Source organism: Melozone crissalis, unplaced genomic scaffold (assembly GCF_028551555.1).
Source record: "Melozone crissalis strain CALT ecotype California unplaced genomic scaffold, PUWL_Pcris_2 ptg000006l_1, whole genome shotgun sequence".
Lineage (NCBI taxonomy): Eukaryota > Metazoa > Chordata > Aves > Passeriformes > Passerellidae > Melozone > Melozone crissalis.
Window position 1 is genome coordinate 32,207,310 of NW_026535784.1, and position 22,339 is coordinate 32,229,648.

General features: G+C 36.3%; 1 protein-coding gene across 2 annotated transcripts in view; it reads left to right on the forward strand.

The window, feature by feature from the left end:
- The window catches only part of SH3RF1 (SH3 domain containing ring finger 1), an 84,217-nt gene that overhangs the window by 47,506 nt on the left and 14,372 nt on the right, over positions 1–22,339 (forward strand). For both annotated transcript variants that reach the window (XM_054295700.1, XM_054295701.1), the window contains exons 3-8: positions 3,872–4,147; positions 4,876–4,971; positions 10,781–11,083; positions 11,931–12,041; positions 19,535–19,689; positions 22,057–22,227. In XM_054295700.1, the coding sequence (XP_054151675.1) occupies positions 3,872–4,147; positions 4,876–4,971; positions 10,781–11,083; positions 11,931–12,041; positions 19,535–19,689; positions 22,057–22,227 (1,112 nt within the window). The remainder of the gene's footprint in view (positions 1–3,871; positions 4,148–4,875; positions 4,972–10,780; positions 11,084–11,930; positions 12,042–19,534; positions 19,690–22,056; positions 22,228–22,339) is intronic.

Below are 22,339 nucleotides of genomic sequence, written 5' to 3' on the forward strand. Positions count from 1 at the left end.
GAAAATTGTTTTTGTCTTACTATCAACATAAGCAGTACTCCTATAAAAGGCACTACTTCCTGGCCCCTTGAAAACACTCAGTGTCTAAGAAACTCAGACAGGTGAAACCAGTGTTATTACTCTGGGTAAATTCAGCTGGCTCATGGGGAAGCCCAGGCCACTTCCCAATCCTGCAGCCAGGGAACAGGGAATGCCTTGCTTGCTTGGCAAAGGGACAGGCAGCAGCGCTGTGTCTGGGAGGCTTCGGAAGAAACAGAGATGCGGCTGATCCCGTGTCTGTTCCATTAATTTCCCTGGGAGAGGATTTGCTATTTTTTGCCACTTTAGCTAATGTTGGTTCTTCAAGTGCAGTATGTACAAACTGAGCACTGTTTTGTGCCAGTGTAAGCATATTTACATTTGGACTTCTGCCACCAAAGCTCCTTTTTTAAAGGAAATCAGATCTTGTGTTTCTTCGCAGGCATAAGTTTCTCTTGGCTTAAGCTGATGAAAAATACATACAGTTGCATATTGCCCATTAAAAAAATAAAAGTGGAGTTCGAAATAAGGTGACTGAAAACAAAAGTATAAATCCAAAGAACAAAGTAGTGCATTCTGTAGGTTTCTAAGACAAAATATCTGGATTAGGAGAAGAAAGCTGAGGAACCTGAGCCTCATGTATATGAATGCATATGCATTTTTTCATATTCTTTTTAAGCCATTTGTTTTGATGTCATCATGTATGATTTTCTTTAAAGGAATCTGGCATCTGAAATATATGTGTATATCCATGCCTTTGCTAAAAATTATTTTAAACACTTTGTCTATCAGCAGTAGCTCTAGAAATTCAGATATTTTTGCATAAGGACTAAGGATATAATTCTAAGAACTTGTTGTGTGGAGTCCTTCTGAATTTTATATTTTAACTTCCTAAAATGGTTTTTATCTTTGTTTTGTTGTTATTGTTGTTGTTGCTTACTCCAAGAGCTGCAAGGGTAAGTGGCAGCTGTAAACTTAAGGGTAGGCTGCAAAGTTTTTCTTCCAAAGCCTTTCTTTCATGTTTAGCCAAGTGAGAGGCATGGAGTGAAATGTAAACTCTGGCTCGGCGTGTCCTCGTGGCCATCTCTGCTGGTGAGCAGCCAGAGGGGCACAGGGGGCTGGAGCTGCCTGACCACAAGGGCCCAGAAGGCACCGGCTCTGAGCCACGGCTCCAGGTTGCTCAGAGGAGCAGGAATGTGAAGATGGTGCTCGAGGGCTCTTGATCCTGTACCCCTGAAAGCTGCCCTCACCATTGCACCCGCTCTTTCTCACTTCATCCTCCCTCTGGGACAGAAGGGAAAGTCATCCACTTCTCCTCTCAGTCATTTAACCACTTCTCTTTAATCCCTGGAAGACCAACTGGGAACTGTGTGTTTTGTTGAACTTTGTTTTATTTGGAATTATGGACTGGAACCATTTCTATTTAATGTGGGAAACAAGCTTTGCACAAACTCAACCTTTACACTGGGAAAGGACCTTCCTATAAAGCATAAACAGATGTTTGTACTTTTGTAGATTTGTTTGTGGGAGCCTTTGTGATAGACTGCATAAATGCAATATGGAGTTCTAACAATTAAATGATGACAAATGAGTTTGATTGCTTTGACATGATCTGCACTGGTACTCCTGCCTTGTTTTGTTTGTTTTTAAAGAGATTTTTTTTTCCAACTGTATTTTATTAAAAAAAGCTGACCTAAGACCTCTTCCTCAGCGTGGGCACATAGAAAGCTTTCTCCCAGGACAATGGTGAGATTCCTGGGAGAAGTGAAACTATTACCTCCAGTGCAAGAGAGATTTCTGTATCCTTTAGTAGCCATAATTGCTTGGGGCCTGCTTTCTGTCAAGTAATTCTTGGCTTCTAATCCTTTTGTTTGCGTGTTTGTTTGCTTGTTTGTTATTGTGATGGAAAGGGATAAGCAAGCAGTGTTTCCTCTCTTGTTTAGAGGTCTGTTTCTTTTTGCTTCCTCTCCCCCGAAGTTCTCTCTTTGTGCTTGCTCATACTCCATCTACACTGACTGCTTCCTTCCTTCTGTCTGTGTACTCTGCAGAGAACATAAAACTAAAAAGTACACACACACACACACATATATATATATGTGATTTTTTTAATTCTTCTGTTCTGACCGTTAATTTTCCCCTCACTTGGCTGAGCCCACTAATTCCCTACTTGATGTGTTTTTCTGTATCCGGGTTTGTACAGAGCGTGGCATCATAGTGCACTGATGCAATTAAGTGTGATCATGAAGAAAAATATTATTTGCTCCAGTTTGGAGATCACCGATTGTGAACAATTGCTTGGATACTGCTAATATGATATTTTTCTTATTCATCGTGGAGACAATAGAAGGAACTTTGATTTTCCTGTATTCATATGTAAATAATACTCCTCTGTACCTATGTATATACACACATGGTTCTCCTTTGACTGTTTGAAGTTAATCTTTAAGATATTATTTATACATTTGAGACATTAATATGCATGGACAAAAGTTAAAGCTGACCAAAAAAAATTGATTATATTGAAAGATAAAATATTGCTCAATGTAATATGCATTATCAAAACTGTCTTCTGCCCAGTTGCCAGACTCCAAGTGATAAATCCTTCTGAGAATTTCCTTGCATTGTGTGTGACTTCTTGAGGTATTGTAAATTTCCTTGCATTGTGTGTGACTTCTTGAGATTGTAAATTGGAGTTGCAAGTGCAACTCCAATTTACAATCTGAGCTGGTGGAAGACTTGAGAGGAGAGACACACCATAGGGTAGATGTGGCAAATAATATCAGCAACCTTGAATTTCATTAAACTTTGCTTTTTCCATACGGGCTTGCATCAAAGATGTGAAATACTATGCTCCATGTGATTATAAAGGCTGCCTTTGCTTTGGAAAGACTCTATTAGTAATGCAAGTTACTGCTGTTTGCATCATTAAGTGGGGGTAAGCACCCCTCCAGGTATTTAAATTTGCGGAAAAGACAATTTTGAAGGCAGTAGCCCTAATACTAGAGTTGTAGAGTTTTACAGCTCTGTCTTGCAAAATTTGGAGATACAGGCTGAGTAATTAAAAAATAATACCTGCAATGTATATAAGGGAGGGTGACAGTGTTAAATTGCAATCCTTCTGATCTGCATTCATGAGCAGCACCAATGATCTACAGTTTTCAGATATTATGGAGGAATCAAGTGAGGGAAACCCAAGGATGCACACCTTCAACAGATCTTTTCCAGTAATTCTTATTAGCTGTGATTTAAAATAAATAATTGAATTAAAAGAGTTGCTCCAGGATGAAATTTTTCATTTTTAATTAACTGAAATTTGTTTTTCAAGCTGGAAAACACCTCCTTTATGTCCTTGTCTTTATTATTCTCTGTCCATGAAATAAATAAGGTGAGGAAGATAATAAGAAAGTCAGGCAGGAAAACCACCCTAAAGGCCTTATAGCAAATTTTTTATTCCTGTGTTGTATTTTCTTGCAGCATTTTTCTGCCAGTGGTATCTCAGGTGGTCAGGTTGCTTTCCAGTTTGCTTGCTTTGTTTCTTTTAATGTTTAATCTTAGTGAATTAGTATATGAGGGTTAAAGTATTAGGTTTTTCTGCCTTTTCTGTGTCTAGAAACTTTGTATGTTAAAAATCATAATGAAACTTAGAGGGATCTTGAGACTGCTGAGAACTGAAGCTCTTCCCACTTGTGTGGGTAAAAATCAGTAGAATCATTGCAGTAAAATATGTCTACAATTTTACTTTGCAATTTCATACTTTGCAGCTTCATTCATACTCTCCAAAAATACTATATAAATTTTATTCAGTAACGCTTATCTAATTCTAATAATCTATTATTTTTTCCTTTTTCTTTAGGGTGTACCTCAGTTACCATGTGCCAAAGCATTGTATAACTACGAGGGAAAAGAACCTGGAGATCTTAAATTCAGTAAAGGAGACATCATCATTTTACGTCGACAGGTGGATGAAAATTGGTATCATGGAGAAGTCAATGGCATCCATGGCTTTTTTCCTACCAATTTTGTTCAAATTATTAAACCTTTACCTCAACCTCCGCCTCAGTGCAAAGCACTTTATGATTTTGAAGTAAAAGACAAGGAAGCAGATAAAGACTGTTTACCATTTGCAAAGGTAAAAAGAGAATACACTTACTATTTTCTTCTAATAATTTCATTTATTTGCATAAAAAATGTTTTGTAGAATTATCTGCATTTCTTATTGGAGCTGCACTCATATGAAAAGGACAAGTAAATCTGCAAGTATTTCTCCTATATTGATTAGTTTTTCATTCTCTTTATAAATTACATATAATTTCTCTGATGTTTTATTTCTGAGAATGCATTTTTTCATACTTGCAGTCATGATGTTCCTAATTTATGAGAAATAACCTATGCTGTGAATTAAAAACGTTCCATCTTCTAAAGAAGCACTCACATTGCAGATGTGAAGGAAGTCATATCACTAGCAATGTTCTTAAGTACTTAAGTAGAAAAACAACATCTAGGGAAGGTTAGGTAATGAGTCAGTTGAGAAGGAAAATGGTTGTGGTTCTGTTGAATAACGCCAGGGAATTAAAGGAGGGCTGATGAGTAACATGGACTGAACAGGACAGGAAGACTGGCACTAAGGACAAACTCAGATCACTGAGATGTGGGCAGTTAGTTGAGCTCTGACAAAATAGGAAAAAGAGCAGCTTGAGCTGTCTTCAACCCCCAAAGCAGCATATTCCTCTTACAGAGTGCCTTCTCTGCAGTTCTTGTCCATGTCCTGCCTTCTCTGATTACTCCTGTGTTATGGAGGAAAATTAAATGAGAAGTTAAATTAGAGCTGGGAGACATAATCACTGCATGTTCACACAGGATGATGTTCTGACTGTAATTCGCCGTGTGGATGAAAACTGGGCAGAAGGAATGCTGGCTGACAAGATAGGAATATTTCCAATTTCCTATGTCGAGGTGAGTAAAGCTGGGTCCTCAGTAAGGCTGTGCCCACTGTATGTTTAATTTTCTGAAAGGAAAAATAATCAGTACTGGTGATGATTCTAAAATAACCTGAGATATAAATAATCTTAGACCTAAAATTCTCTTTGGGAAAGTTAATGGCCTCAGCAGTTGAACCAGTGATTTTCGCTTGGCTATTTGATACCTATTTTTATGGAATGGAATTGAAATGAGTGTAATTGGAGGCAGTCACTGGGTTTTCTAGTTAATACTGGAGTCATGCAGTCAATCCAAACCACATTTAGCTACAAAATGAAAGCCATCAGCAATTCAGAGAAATAGTTACCTTTGGACTGTCCCTAATATCCATCCTTCAAAACCAAATTAGCACAACTAAGATGTCAAAGGGTATCGTTTGTTGTTGAACAGGTAAAGGATCAGTTTTTCATCAACAGAGCCATATATAAAACCTCCTCCATCTTCCTGCATTTGTCATGTGTTACAGCAATTTACAGTAAGAGGTTGCAGTTGCGAAAATTTCCCCAACCCTTTAAATTTTAAGAGTTGAAAGCTGTATCTTTTATATAGAAAGACATCAGTGATTGGGAACGGTGTGTACAGCCACAATGATTACTCAAATTTGTATTACAGAAGGATACAAAGGTTTGGAATAATGTTTGTCCTTTTCTGATAGGCATGCTGTGAATACTTGGTAAGATACACTTCCCTGCACCAACAGTATTTCATTTAAATAATTGAGGCAGAATGATGAAAGAAAAAAAGTATTTTCACATTATCTCTGGGATGAGAAATATGTACTTCAGGTCACAGAAGAAATGTGTAACCATACTAAGAATCAAGTCAAGTTTTATTAATTCAATTTCTGAATCTTGTGATGAGATGGGAACTTCAAAAGCCATTACTGCCTTCAACTGAAATAGAATTTGATATTTTTAAAAGGGAAAAATATATATTTATTTTTATGGCTTGATGTAAGGATCTGTAAGTCTGGAGGTAGAAAATTTCACATGACTGTAAAAAAAAGAAGACTAAAAAAGTTTCAACTTGCTTAGTGCAATTTTGGCTTCAGTTTAAGATGTTTTTAAAGGCCAATTTAATGATTTCTTGCCCTTGGGTATTCTTTCCTAACTTCTTGCAATTAACTGCCCCTTCAATTCAGCCAGTAAAGCTTTTTGTAGTGTTTTTTCAAACTAAATTACTTAGCCTTGTTAGAAAAAGCCCTTTCCTAGGGCAGCCACTTGAGCTATTTAGCTAACAACTACATTCCTCTCTCTGCAAAAGTTGCAAAAAGGATATATGGCCTTGAAAAAATATGTAAAAATGAGAGTCACAAAACATATTTCTGTTAATGTTTTTAGAGTGATTCCATCAACTAAGAAAATGTATTTTCAATAAACCCTTTTAGAGCAGGCATCAACACTTAAGTAAGTACACTTTCTCAAATCCCAACTAAAGTGGAATGGAAAGTCTAGAATGATAAATTATACCCTAAGAGTTACTTCAAATCAGATAGGTGGTTTTTTTTCAGTATACACTAAACTGAAATGCATGCTGTGATGGAGGGCAGTGAGATGTGCAGTAAAGTATGGGTTTGAATTTTGAAATGCCTGGTTTCTGAGAGTACATAACTATTGTTCTGGAAAATATACAGACAACTGATAGAAACAAGTATAGCAAACTATTCTTACCAATTTTATGAAAGACAATGAACATGAAAAGTAATTAATATTGTTGAAAGATTTTTATATGGTAGTTTTCATTGCATTTCCCAATCCTTTAATCATTGCCTATTTTTGGGGAATTCTATCATATGATAATGACAGACATAACTTTTACCTTGTGTATGTTAGCCCACATCCTTTTGTTTGAAAATGTGAATTCGTAGCTCCATTTACTAGAGATTATCTGAAGTCATTAACTATAAAATGGGCGTAGTCTGTGATATTTATTCTGTAGTGTAGGTGTAATAATTGAGATATTTCTTTTACAATGAGGATAAAATTTTAGTTAATGAAGTCCATGAAAAGGTCTGATCATATTTGAGGACAAATTTTGCCTTTTTATGCTTCAATGTTAGCTACTTTCTTTTCTAACTTTCATGTATTAAATTTGTGGTAATAGTAAAAGTGAGACTGAACACATTTTGAGAGAAATTTTAAGAGTGATTCTATTAAATCAGTTAACACTTATAGTTATTGCTGTTCCAAAAACAAAGATTATTCATAACTAAACAGATATTATTAGATTTTTTTCTGAAAAATTACAGTTCTGCAATTTTTCTTAGACCTCAAATTGGATGATTTGACCTAGTTTAACACTTCATAAACAAATACAAATGCCCAAAACAGAATAAAAATCAGGGAAAAGAAATCACTCTTCAGTCAAATTGTCAGTAGAAAATAATGTCAGATTTTGTTTACTTTTGTGCAAGTAAAGAACACCTGAATTCATTTTTAAAATTAGTGTAGCAAAGCAGCACTCTTAGAGCCCTTGCAGTAGTGGTAATTCCTGCAGACATATGCAGGCAGAGGAAAGCTGTGTGCTGACCTCGGCCCTGCTGCAGCATGAGACCTGGCTCAGCCAGCTGCCTCTGTCCTGCCCTGCTTGGAAAGTTCTTCAGTTTCCTGGAGTTTGTGGGAAAAGGAATTGGATTTCAGGCTTCCTGTTGCAGCAAAGATTTTGTTGAATGGGAAAAAAGAAAAAAAGTGAATGTAAAGATTGAAGTAAAGAAGCCTCAATGAAAATATGTCTGTTAAGGAAAACAACTGATGTAGGCACTGCAGGCCTAGGTACATAGGTATTTGTTGCAGAAAGGAGTGCTAGATTAAACACTTCATACCGTGACCTGGGTTCAGTCCCTTGGTGACCTTGAATATCTGTTAGCCATTTCACTGGAGAATGCATGCAGGTCCTTAATTTCTCAAGGAGAAGTAAACTGCACTCTACAAAATATTCTGCAGCTGTTGCTGTCCCCAGGTTACTTCAAAGAGGAGGCCAGTAATCAGTTCTCTTCTATCTTCAGATTCATGTAACTTTCATTTGCTTGCTTCTCTGCATAAAAAAGCACAGAATGCTGCTTTTATTTGAATGCATCTTGAACTGATCCCATGGGCAAGCCTTAACTTTTCCCTAATAGGTTGTTCACTGTACAACGCAATCAGATTCTGCAGGCATTGATAGCTTCTGGAGGTAAACAAATATAATTAGGTGTAACAGGTACCTTGGGGTGCTGTTAGCAAAGTGGCTCTTGGTTTTCCTTTTCATTCCTCTGTGATCCCTTAATTTCTCTGATTAGCTAGTTCTTTGCAAATAACGAAGTAGATTACATAGGAATGGAAACAGTTGCAGCCATTGTATCAACAGTATGGAATACCTAGATTCTCAGGAAGTATGTGAAGAATTTCAATCTGAGTTGAAAAAAAATAAAATGTGCAAAATAGATAAAATTTTAGACCTTGAAAAACCTGCGTGTTTGTCGTGATGACAAATAAGACCCTGACAAGCTGAACAGCAGAATAGGCTTTTTTTTGGTCTTACTTTCTACTTCTTTCATATCCTTCAGCCTCAATGTTTTGTAATGAAATAATGTTTTCACTGGTCTGTTTAAAGTATGTTTGATCTAAATTTAAAGTTCAATAATAATCTAAATAATGGGCTTCATTGGAGAAAATGATGTGTTTATATCTTCTGTTATATGCAGGTAATACAATATTATTTTGATCAATATGATCCATCTTGAGTAATAGCAGGAAGGAAAATGTAGCATCTACCTTTTTCATAGGATTGTTTACTGCTCTGATGTTGTCTTCTCCTTCCTTCTTACAAGAAAGATGGAGAGGGACTTTTTACAAGAGGATGTAGTGAGAGGACAAGGGGGAATGGACTCAAACTGGAAGAAGATAGGTTATGATTAGATATTAGGAAGAAATTCTTTACTGTGAGGGTGGTGAGGCACTGGAACAGGGTGCCCAGGGAGGTTGCAGATGCCCCATCCCTGGAAGTGTTCAAGAGCAGGTTGGATGGGACTCTGAGCAACCTGGTCTATTGGGAGGTGTCCCTGCCCATGGCAGATGGGTTGGATATTGATGATCTTGAAGGTCCCTTCCAACCTAAATGATTCTATGATTCTGTGATTCCAGTTCTCTTCAGTTGCATTCTAAAGGACCAACAATAAGAACATTTAGGAAAAAATTCTATATTCTTGACTTTATATCCTGGTTCAAATTTCCCATTATGCCCTTCGTCCACTGCAGTATATTCCATGTAGTTCTTCCTCTTCTGTAGAAGGTTTTTATGTCAACTCCTCATTGTTCTAGTAGTTCTAGTTTTGAACTTCATCTTTTTTTTCTCTATATATATGAAAATCTTTCAAATATCACTTACCAACCTCTTCTATATTTAAAAAAAACTTTATTCTTTTACACTACCTTATATATCTATATCTGTAGATATCTACTTGTGTTCAGAATATAAGCTGGTCATCTGTGGGAGCTGCATTTAATTCAATGTTGATGCTATCATAATTAATGGTTTGTTGTTTGTCTGGTAAAGTTTTGATGGGGTAAAATACTACTTTAAAACTCTTCATGAGCATAGTAGGTATCTCAAGACTTGCAGGAAACTGGTACAATAAATAGAAGAAATAATTTGCTAAAGAATAGAAATAAAATTCCACAGTAACTAATTTCATTCTTTCATCCTGATGTTCTTCAGAAAAGATCTTTTCTTTCTTCATAATCACCTACACTTTTCAAGTAACAGTATTCATATTTAGTGGTACATGTTCAGAAAACTGGTGCTGGTGTTATTTCAGCTCATGATTACATGAGAGTTCTGATGTTATTATTTCTAATAGTGCTAAGACTTTCTAAAAATAAAGGGCATTTGAAAGATGTAGAGGGTTTGTTTGTTGGTTTCCTCTCCTCCTCTCCATTATAAAGCTTACATTTCATTGTAAGAAGAAAATGTGTGGGATTCCTCATTTCTTCATTGGAAAGAAAGGACTTGTTTGCATTTAATGTAGTATTGTTGTTACAAATTAGCAGATAGAAAATCTCATTTGAACAAAAATTCTTTAGATAAGATTAAAGAAAGAGAAAATGGCACAGAGATGGTGCCTCTACATTAGAAAGTTCAGAAGCTGAGAAGGTATTTCCACAAAATTGCCTGTATATGTTTCTTTTCTCCCTATGCCATCTTATGCCTGTATAGGTGCCTGTTGCCAGGCAGTGTACTGATATAGCTGGGTATTTAGTCTGTCCTACTGTGTTCTTAAACCTGCATTGAGGAAGCCTGTCTTTTCATTGCTGGTAGCGTTAAAGATGTGCACAAGTACCAAAGGATATAAAGGAGGAATATCTTCAAGAGCCCACATGCAAATGTGCAGGATTGTGTCATAGACAAAACAAAAAAATGGCTGAAAATTACATAAATATCCAAGAAGTTTTGTAGCAGAGATTTTTCTGTTATAAGGTCAAAGGGGATCACTGTGTTTTAGTCTGACCTCTAGATGATACAGGCAGTGGTTATTGCTGAATTAATCCATGTCTGGACTATGGCATTATGTACTTATTGATTGAAATTTTACCTCTGATGGTAAAATTTCATACCAGCCCAACAGTAAGTGTGTTGAGTTTGTAGTGAATGATTTGTCACTCACAGATTTGTAGAGTAGGTTGGTATGCCACAGTTTTAAGTTGCATGGTTGAGATTATCTTATGATAAAAAGAAAAAGGGATGTTTTTTTACATTCAGGTGACTTTTATAAATAAAAAACATACTAACATGTTACTGGTTTTTGTAGTTTAACACAGCAGCCAAACAGCTGATAGAGTTGGACAAGCCCTCAGGTTCTGCTGTTGACTCTGGAGAAGGTACCTCTGGGGCAGCCCACAACAATTCAACCCAAAAGCACACCGATACCAAGAAAAACACCAAAAAACGGCACTCTTTTACCTCCCTCACCATGTCCAACAAGGCTTCTCAGTCCTCCCAGAACCGCCACTCCATGGAAATCAGTCCTCCTGTCCTCATCAGCTCCAGCAACCCCACGGCTGCCGCCCGCATAAGTGAGCTGTCCGGGCTGTCCTGTAGTGCCCCCTCTCAGGTAATTCACAGGGCATCAGCCGGAGCTATAAAGGCTCTGATCTTGTCAGATTATCTATTTCAAGTTATTAATTGTGTCTAATTAGTAATAAATGTACACTTTCAAAAAACTTATATTCCAACGTGAGAACATTTAAGGAAAATGTTTTCTAATACTTCTGATATGATAGCAAATAGTTGGGTCTTGTAGACTAGGGGTTTTTTTGCAGTTGTTATATTCTAAAGTGCCACAAAGGTTTTGATTAAACTGTGGAAACTAGAAACTGGAGTGATGTAATTTTTTTATTTCTTTTTTCTAAATTTAATATAATAATGAATATTAGTAAAGTGCATCCTATAAAAGTAAAATATTCAACTTCAAGATTATATGAATTCCAGATATTTAGCATGTTAATCTGGTTGTGGTAAGTAGAAATATTTATCTGACTTTATTTATTTGTTCAGTAGTTTGTGAAAAATTGGCTGTTTCATATAGTGATTACACTTTGGGAAAAGAGAGAGCAATGGAGCCCAAGAGGTATTGGTGATGTTTTACCTGAGCTCATAAATATGCTTTATTTGCACATCTTAGGGATCTGACAGCCTTTTATGGAAAAAAAAAGAGAGCTGACACTGTTAAAAGTGTGTTTCATGTAGCTGGTTCAGTGTATCTCCAAACATTGAGAAGAGTCAGAAAAAAAAAAGTGAGCTGTGTGATCCAACACTGTTTATGTGAGTATCTAAAAATTAGGTTTAGTTTAAGGTTACAAGGGATAGAATACTGGTGATTTTGACCATGAAGCTTACAGCTCTGTCAAAACCAGCTGTAACTAAACTACACAGAACTGACCCTTTTTTCTCTCTCCCAGGTTCATATTGGCACTACAGGGCTGATTGTGACTCCACCCCCCAGCAGCCCAGTCACAACAGGGCCTTCCTTCACCTTCCCCTCGGAAGTTACCTACCAAGCTGCTCTTGGTGTAAGTACTGCTTAAGAAAACTCAGCATTTCCATTTTCCTTTGGTCTTGTACAGCTTTTTTTTTTTCCTCAAGTTCCAATATATTGATTTGAAATGATGGTTCTGTGGGATTTGTGTCCATGTGATAGACAATGGTATGAATTTAACTATAGCAGAAGCCCTATTGCTAAAATGTTTGCATCTTGTCATGTATATCCATTTCTCCAGCTTTCCTCAGTAATTTCTCCTTAGTAAACATGAGAATCACACTTCCTTCCAGAAAAGTCTTTCTTTCAAGCATGAGTAGAAAAGAAATTATGCTGGGGGGAAAGTCTGGGGAAACAAGAAAAAACAGCAACTTGGGACCACAGCTGCCAGGTGTTTCTGTCTTACTTAAGATTTTCAAGATTATCTGAAATAACTTCAAAAGTCTGCTCTCTCCTCATTAAATAAGGTGATTTTAGTTGCATGTACACCCGTGGCAGCTGAAGAACGTGTCTAGCATTTTAAAGTTAGGCTCTTGGGGATCAATAGGAAAACATGTAGCAAATGGCCATCTTTTAAAGGAAGAAATACATTGCAATGATGTTTCCTTTGAACAATTGACATGATATTTCCTTCAAAAAGTGCAGATATGCTTTCTAAAACCTGCTGGAATTCCTTAGTTTCCTATGCTTATGTTAGAAAAGCTATGGAATGCCATAAATCATACTGTACTCATCAGAGCCTTACTGCAATAAAGATTGTGGATACTAGTTTTCAGAGATCTTTAAGGGATCTTAATGTGACTTTATTTAAAGTTCTTGAAATTAAGTTCATTCAGTCTAAAGTTATGCCCCTAATTTTTAAGGGGTGGGGCACAGTTGAATAATAGATCTTCACTTCAGAAAACCAAACAAACAAGCCAAACAAAAATCCCCGTGACTCGATCTTGTTCAGGTGTCTATTCTTGAGGTCTTTAAACCAACTAAAACATGATGAATAGCCTTGCTGCTAAATAGGTCTAGTTTTGTTTTCAACTTGTTGGCATTTGCATCATTTCTGCAAAATTTAAGGCACAATTGTCTGTCTTGTGGTATCAACTTTCTGTTGTTTATGAAAATGCTTAGCAGTGGCTTGGTTGCTTTGTTGCTTGGTTTGCTTCTTTGTTTGGAACTTTAAAGTTACAGTTTTCAGTCCTTTAAATTATGATACTGTTGTTTTCTGAATTATCTCCAGTACTTTCTTTTGGCATGGTACACACATGGTGGCACATGGCAGAAGTTGGTGCAATACTGCACAGTCTTTTTCAGTGGAGAAGATATTGATAGTATAACCCTTTTATCTTTTTAGCCTGATTCTTATATCTTGAAAATTTGCCTGAATGTAGCATAAAGTTTTGTCCAGCTAAATATCCAGCCTGATGCCACAAATTTTTGTCATCTTTTGTGAACTAGTAATTTCTCTCATCCAAGTAAATGTATTTCACATTCTTTGCTCTTCAGACAGAAAATTTTATTACTCACAGTTATATGGACCATGTGCTTTTGCCCTGCCTTACTGTGTAAGGCAGATTGAGCTGTAGCTGTGCTTTGTTTTACTTGGGTTAAATTGTTGATTCCTTCAGTCTGTGGATTAGCTGTGTAATCCTCCTGTTAAATGAATGCTAATCTGGAAACAGTTAATAATCTCATTATATTAAGGTTCATATTTTAATGTCATGGAGCAGATGAGTTTAGAAAGGCCTCTTGAGGTTGTCTAGTCTAACCTCCCCTGCTCAAGCAAGGCTACCTAGAGCCAGTTGCCCAGGACTGTGTCCAGATAACTTTTGAGTATCTCCAAGGATGGAGATCTCACAACCTCTCTGGGCAATCTGTGTACGTTGTGGGCTCTTGTTGAAGTTGGTGTACACCAGGAAGAACCCTCAGGTCTTTTTTTGCCTATGAGGTGTACATCTTATACTAGAAACAATTAGCTGCTTATATACTAATCCACTTAGTCTTTTATACTTCATTCAACCTATCCTCCTGAAAATGTGAGAACTGAGCAAACAGAATCAACCTAGGTGTTGTTAAGCAGAATGCAAGTCCAGCTAACATATATGCTGCAAACACTGAGTAATCGATTTGATTTATGAGATACTTTTGGAGAGGATTGAGGAGACAGCATTCAATGCATAATTTCAGAAGTTCTGTCAGAAGCTGCCTTTTTTTTTCTCTCAATAACAAACACTTCTGTTTGTTATTAAGAGTCAGGAGTTCTTTATTTGATGCCAACATGGAAAAATACTTTAGTTTGGTGGTGGTGCAAAGTCATTAAACCACCCTGGGTGCTTTAGTTGCGTAAGCTTGTTCAAAGGCGATCTCACCATGGGTATTCACAGGAATTAAATTGCAGTGCTAAATGCAGCGTGGAAAGAAACTCCTGCCATTGCTTGTCCTGGATCTTGGGGTGCTACTTTCTTTGTGATAACCATGTTCCTGCTTATTTTTCCAATTAGGCACATAATTCCCATTGAGAATCTGAATTATTCTCTGCCACCCTCTTTAAAAGTCAATAGCCTTCTGTACATCATGTTCTGTTTCCTCTTGACTTGTTTTCAGCATGACTAAAATGCAAGCTGGCAGCTCAGGTTAGAGTCAGGTTATTCCTCTGTTCTTTTATGATAGACAGCATTAGAAGATGATGCAGTTTGTAAAGTCACAGACTGTAAGGTAATTCTTTTACCTACACTTTTCCTCTTGCTTCATCAGCTCTTGTTTTCATTTTAGAAATGTGCACAATAGTTCTGACCAGCCAAGAGAGAAAGTGATGTTCTTGTTTATCTAGATGTTTCCCTTCTGGAAACATCTGTTACCCTTCCTGACATTCTGAACATTAATTTTAAGCTGTGGAACAATTGTGATTGTATGTTTAATACATTAGAGTGGTTGACTTGAGTACTTTTGCTCTTGTGTTTGGTCTTGTATTTTTTTTTTTGCTTTTGTAAGTAGAAATTCCTGTATTTCTCTAAGTTTCTCCCTTTAGCTTTTTTCCTAACTGTTTCTGAATACTAAGCAACTGACAAGGAAATTGGATGGGAACAGGATGAGTTTCTCTTTAGCATGAAGGTCATTTATTTGACGTCCTTCCTATCAGTTGTTTTGGTGTTTTTAACACTATTGAAAGTAATTGTTCTTTGAAAGCAAGGTGTTTATACACTTTTTTAACGTAATTCTAAACTCAGATTAAGGGAGAAGAAAGAAATCTGGGAGGATGAGCATGATTACCCATCAGCGAAAAAGAGGATAATGTATTCCTTTACAGTAATTCTGAATTTGTGCATCTTTGCTACATTTATCTGTCCTGAATCTCAAAGCAAGGAAAAGCTAGTGTCTTCTATTATCTTCTCTAAGAAAGATGGCATTTTTATTGTCAGCAGGAGATAATTTTGAGCTGTCTTGTTGTCTAACAAGTTTCTCTAAGACAGTTTGGATTAATTCCTAGCCCAAGGGAGTCTGTGACTCTTTTATTTGTGTCCATGTATAGGATTGCATTTTAGTTTTTTATGTTGCTCTGATGGTTCAAAAATGCCAATTGTATTAATTTTGTTTTGTTTTATAGGTGCTCTTTGGTACCCAGTATTGTATGAAGTAAATAATTTACAAAGTTTCAGCTAAAATTGGCACAAATAAGCTTTAGGAATGACAGTGCTCTTGCCAAGTGACCATATGTGCTCTCTACTGCTTGTATCATTTAAGCAAATTTTAATTTTCCTTCAGAAAACTTGTGATAACTTATTTCAAAGTTTTATTTTGCATCAGGGGTTCCTTAGACAACAGCATTAATTCTTGGCTTGTGATTTGAGGTTTGATTCTTTGAAATTGAAGAAGCTATGAACTGAGACAGACTTCTCACAGCCAGAGCTTTTGGCTGTGATATTATCTCTTACACTGTTCTTTGGGACTTCCAACCACAGCTTTTACCTCTAATTAGGGCATTAATTGGTCTGCTTATCTTGGCCACTGGCATTTTTTAACCTTGTTGGTGTTTAGTATATTTAAAGTTCTTTGCAAAATAAAAATAACAGACGTCAAGTCCTGTAGTAGTTGGGTGAAAATATGCACATACAATTATGTAAGGTTCATTCACTTGGAAGGAAATTCTTGGATGTAATTTATAAGGTTTTTATCTAATGGAGTAGATCTAGTTGCCATAGATTTTACTGAAAAATTATCTTAAAGTATGTGATTTGAACCATGATATGGGAAAAACAAACTAAATGTACCACAGCAAAGTTAGAATTACATTCAAAAGCAGCAGCAGAAAAACAATCTAGCAACAAGAGATAACTTATCTTCCTTTCAGTCTGCCTTTACAGTCTCTTGGGAAGTGAAAAGTGTTTTGGATTGCAATCAACCTAAATGTCCATACAGCTACTTCTACAGATTGGAAATGTTGACTTTGAAATGGTGTCTTGGTGTGTGCACTTACCTAGCAGAAAGAGGTGGTCTGTATTTGGATGGTTTGCATTCACTTACGTGCTGAAGGTTTCAAAAATTAAAAAATCGCTAATTTTTCTGGTCTTGTTCTCTTATGCACAAAGGAGAAATTGCTCTTTATGTTGAAGAATATAAGGTAGTTTGAATTATGATTAATGAGGCACAAGCTGTGGGGGTTATATAATACACTGATGACATTTAGCTCTTTTATGTAGTTCCAGTGTAAGTTCAATAGTGTAAGTCAGGAGGTTTTAATAAGAATTGTCCTAATTTTAATCAACCAAAATTCAAATCAACTTTTGTTCTGAAGAGGAAGCAGCAGGAAGAAACAATGAGGTTTTGTATGAGAGACCTGTTTTTGATAACATATAGTTTAGAAATTTTGTTAAACATAAGCCTTAATTTGTTAGCCCTCAGGGAATTTTGCAAGCCATATATTTTTTCCTAGACATTGTGGGAGTGAAGACTTAATGAATGTTCTTTTCCACTGCTGTGCCTTTTATTATTCTTTGAGCGAGGTGATTACTGATCTTCAATTAACTGATAGGGGAATGCAGCCTAATTATATTTAAGTTTAGTAATATGCATGTGTTTCTAGAGCATGACTACAGCTACTTTTTGAAGTTGTAACATACATTAATTATCAAATAATGTAATTTTTCATCTTTCAATTAAAAAAATAGTTTATCACTTATTTACTGGTTTATATGCTTGAAAGTACACCTCGTGTCTGAAAAGTAGTTGCAGAAACATTCAATTTTTTCCCCTCACCTACCTAAAATACTCTTAATTATTGCTGAGCATACTTTATTGAATCACATGCGGTTTGTGTATATTCTTTCACGGAATGTTGACTATGGGAACCATCAAAACTAGCAAGTGCCTGGAGGTAGGTGTGTTTCTCAACAGCTAGAAAAATGGCTACATGCCAGAAAACTTCTTGAAAACTTGGCTAGATCATTTGGGTCTATTTTACCAAGTTGTAGCAGTGCAAGGTGTGGAGTGTTAGTCCTCTAAAGTCTATCAAGTAGTTTATTTAGATTTCTTGCCAAGTCTTTGGGAGTTTAATTGTGCTGTGGCTCACTGCTGGTCTCATTACCATATTGATAGACATGGTGAGGGGAGCAGAACCTGAATAAAGCAGAATAAAATAGAGCTGTGAAGGTGCCTTTATTGCAGCTAAAGCTTCAGTGTATATTATGTGTTCAAATGAATAAAATGCAATGTTCAGCATCTATAGAGATGCAGGAAGTATGGAACTGTGACAACCTTGATATTGTGCATGAATAGGTTTAATTTTAAAGAATTCCAACTAATCATCTCCTAATATGAATTTACAAGTTCTACCATATACAAAGAAATCTAGATGCCTAAAAAAAGATTAAAATTGTTATTCTTTTAATAGGTTACATGAAAGTTAGATGCTCACATTCAGCTTGGATTCAACTAAGACATTTGTTGAATGTCTAACTGGGAGGGACAAATAACTTCAGCTGTAAAACAGCTGAGAGAGAAATGTTGGTATTTCAGTGTGAATTATCTGGATACTTCAAAAAATGGTTGGGTTGAATATGAAGCAAATGCAATTGTCATTTTTGTAAAAAATACCCTATTAGTATCAAAGCTCTCAGTGATGTTTCTCCGGCAGGTCATTTCTGTTTAGTGTTGGATACAGAAGCCTACTTGGTCTTAAGAATGTGTTAATGTATGACCAGAAAAAAAGCTTTAAATAAAATAGGAATATTTCATTATATATTATATAACATGCAATTTATACCATAGCTAAGTGTAACAATTTTGACTGAAACTCTGTAAGTTGGGATCAGTTTTCTCTAGATTTGAAAGTCTTTAATTATGCAGTTCTTTACTGTGACCTGACAGTGTAAAACTGGTTTAAAGAGCTGTCTTTTTATTAACATTTCCACCAAATGTAGAAGAGTAATAATCACACAGTGTAGAACTAAAACTCTGTTTCCATATAGGTTTTTGTTTGAAAAAACAGGAAAAAAGAGGGAAAAACCCTTTAGAAGTGAAGTGTTTGAGGGGAATTAAAATTATTTTCAATTACATATTTTCCAAACTGATAATGCAATGCTGTGCATTTATATGCTGATGTATTGAAAGTGCCAGACACTACTTCAGGATATTTTGTTAATTAATTTTCTAGTTCTGTGGGTCTTAGGAAGATTATGTTTGAAATTAATTCAGTTTCACTTTTTCAAAGGTAGGAGGTTTTTTATTACTCTTTTTCTGTGTGTTGTAACACAAATAGTTATTTTTGGAAGGGGGGAAGGAAAAGCTCTCTCTTTGTGAGTGCCTTTTCCCAGGAGTGTCAGTACACAAGGTCCTAAAGAATTGTCTGAGGCCTTCCAGAGCAGAAGGTAACAATTGCTCCATTGATTCTAAAACGCACAGAAGTCTGTAGGCAGGACCCCCATCACGATCTGTGGTGCCTTTTTACTGGGGTATTTGTTAAAGATTACCAATCTTGATAATACTGAATTTCAAAAGCTAATTCTTTAGACTAGAAGAATAGGAGAAAGAAGTAACAATAGCTCAGTGATTATGGTCTCATATTGTGCTTGCTTTTGTAACCCATACATCAAAAGAAAATTTCCCCCAGAAGGGGTGCTTTTGGGTGCACTGCAGCTGAATTGTATATTATGTTTCAGCTTCAGGTTACAAAAACAATCATGTTATGAAATACAGTCAGCAGCAGGATGCAAAATCTACCTCCTGGAAGGCTTCTGAATTTTTTTGAGCCCTATCCTAAACATGTTATAACTAGAAACACCTCTTTTCCTGTGCTGAGAAATTGTTTGTCATTTGCTTAGTTAGCTGCCAAAACTTCAAGATTTAAAACTGAAAGAAAAAGAAATAGAGAGAAAGCTAACTCTCCAGTTATATTGTAACAGTAGGTAAAACAACACTGGACTCAGTTGCTTTTTTCCACTTCCTTGGAATATCATGCCTTTTCTTTTTTTTTCCAGCTTATTGAACTCATCAAACAATATTGTTCATCTGTTGCTATTTTTTTTGTTCTTATAAAATCAGAATATGAATCCTCCACTTCCGCCACCACCTCTCCTGTCTGCTGCAATCATTGCATCGGCCACTTCTGGACCTCAGTCTACAAGTGTCATACAAAGGTCTGCATCAGGATCAGCTGACCAAGTGGCACATTTACGACAGCAAACTCGTCCAAGTGTGTAAGTAAAATTGAATCTTTTCTCCAGACAGAAAAATGGAACGAGATCACCAACTTCACCTGTACATTTAGCACGGCAGCTGGCTCTGTTCTGCTGGAATTGCCAAAAAGCCAAGCCTGCACCTTAGAAACAAAACACGCAGAAAGGTGATATCCCCAAACAGGTCCCACACTGAACATTGTTTATGTCTTAGATAAACATAATCAGTTGTTGCTGTGTGTAGAAAGAACTCACTTCAAAATATAAAGTATTTATCATGCAGAAGATGAATGAATCGTTGCGTTAGCACTGAATACTGGATAACTCAAAAGCGCCATTTCACTGGAGTGAATTTATTCAATGTTTTCCATTATGTATAGTATGAAAAGGCTTTTCTCATATGGAATAATTTATGCCAAAACACAGAAAGTGCTGTATTTAATTTAAACTGTTAAACGTGTTACTGTCAGACTACTTGTGTCAGTTGCAATTGAAATTTGACTGAAGATTCTACAGTGCACTTAATTAGTGGGTGGCAATTTGGAGTGAAGGCAGAAAGCTGCTAGTTAGCATTATGTCTTCACACTTGCAATACAAGCAAACGTGCGTCATCCTTTCGGGTGAAAATATTTGATATATTAACATGTGTTCCTAACAACATCTCTCTTCTTGAAAACTTCTTTGTGTGCAGCTTGGGGAATAAGAATGATAAAAGAAAATGTTAAATTCTGAGAGATGCTGAATCTAATGGGATAAGTTGGAATAAGGACTGCTTTTGTTCTGTCCTTGTTATCTTCCCACCATGTTTCCTCCCACTCCAGAAAAGCACCCTTCTTGTACAGCAGGTGCATCTGGATTTGGGCTGTTTCTTGGTGTCAGGCATTTTTAACATTGCTTCTTACGGATTATTGCACCTAGTGCAGTTAATCAAGTTCCCATCTCATTTACTCCCATCTTCCATCTTCAAAGGGTTGCTCTATATGAGGATACTAATGAAATTTGGAATAAATTAACTGAAAGGGAAGTTAATGAACATCAATTAAAGCAGATCAATTTCTTTTCCATAGAGCTTCACTGTGTGGCTTTGTAGATCACTGCTAAATCATGTACCAGTGAAGCCTTCTGCTGCCAGTGTTGCCTTAATGTGTTGTCTTTAAAGTGAATTTATTGCTTGCTTTGGGTACCTATCTTGCCTTTAAAGGATTTTTGTAGATAAAAATTTTTTGCAAATTTTCTTGGGTGAACAGCAAGGAATAAAAATGTAATGAAAATGCAAATAGGAGAAGCATGCAGTTAATGCTATTGTTACTGTGCCCTAGAGAAATATTTTGATGAAAGAATGTTTTCTAAAGCCACTTTTTTGTCTTTGGGGTTACAAGGGGAGTGGGACAGACTAGCAGTGCAAGTAACTGTGGATTCTTTTTCATAAAAGGGGATAGTCTAGCCATCTACTTAATTGGCTGCCCCTTGTGAAAAGTACATTTTAGAGAAAATGGGATTTATTGGAATGCTGTTTTCCATAGGTGTGGGTCAGTAATTGTATACATGGTTCAAATAGTTTTTTTAGGTTCAAATGTGGCAGTAAATAGAATACTGTGGTCGTTAAAACAGTATCACTTTCTAATAATAGAGAACTGTGCAACCCTATTTGAAAATTTCCCTAGGAACATTCCAAGATGCAACTACAAGAGCTTCAGCGTTTTTTTAAACCTTTTTTCCTAAGAATATTTTTTTAAGAAAAAATGCAAATGTTTCTGAACTCTCAATATGATTTCAAATGCACTGTCTTATGCTTTACTGTTGCTTAGAAAACATAAAAGGAAATAAACTTTACAAGTGAGTTAGCTGCTAACCACCTTACCCATAGGCTTCAGTCACACATCTTTTTCTTTTGCACTGAAGTTTGCACAGGTTCTTCCAGTTTTGCAGTTTGAAATGTAGTTCTTGACACTGATCTTTCACTCCCAGCTATCAGAACTTCTCCATTCTCCCCAGCTCTCCAAATAAAAAAGAAATTGATGTGTCACAAAGTGTAAGAGATACGAGAAGCAGGTGTAGGGAAAGAAAAGTGGGATACACTGGGATGTGTAGTTGATAAACACCTACTTAATTAAGATCACTAACTTTATTAAGAAGATGGACAGTCCTATTACATGTCTTTTGCATTCCATTTAAGTGCACTTCAGAGGATATTCCTAACTGTCATTAGGAATGACAGTTTCCTCTTAATATTACCATAACTTCTGTTTTAATATTGTAATGGTATGATGGATTATCACAGTCATTTCTGCCTTCTCATCTCTCACTGAACTCTCTGTGCCGGAAAACACAAGAGATGTTTTGAACTGTTTTAGTTTTATCATTTGCATCTCTTTTTCTGTCTTTCAGGTATATTGCTATCTACCCCTACACTCCTCGAAAAGAAGATGAACTGGAACTGCGGAAAGGAGAAATGTTCCTGGTGTTTGAACGCTGCCAAGATGGCTGGTTCAAGGGAACTTCCATGCACACAAGCAAGATTGGTGTTTTTCCTGGAAATTATGTGGCTCCAGTTACAAGGTACAGTACTATACAAGTGTCTAAACAGTTTAGCTAGTTTCAAATCCAAAATTATTCTGTTCTTGTATAAAGTGCTACAATTGCATAATAAAAGACCTGTGGGTTTTAGTAA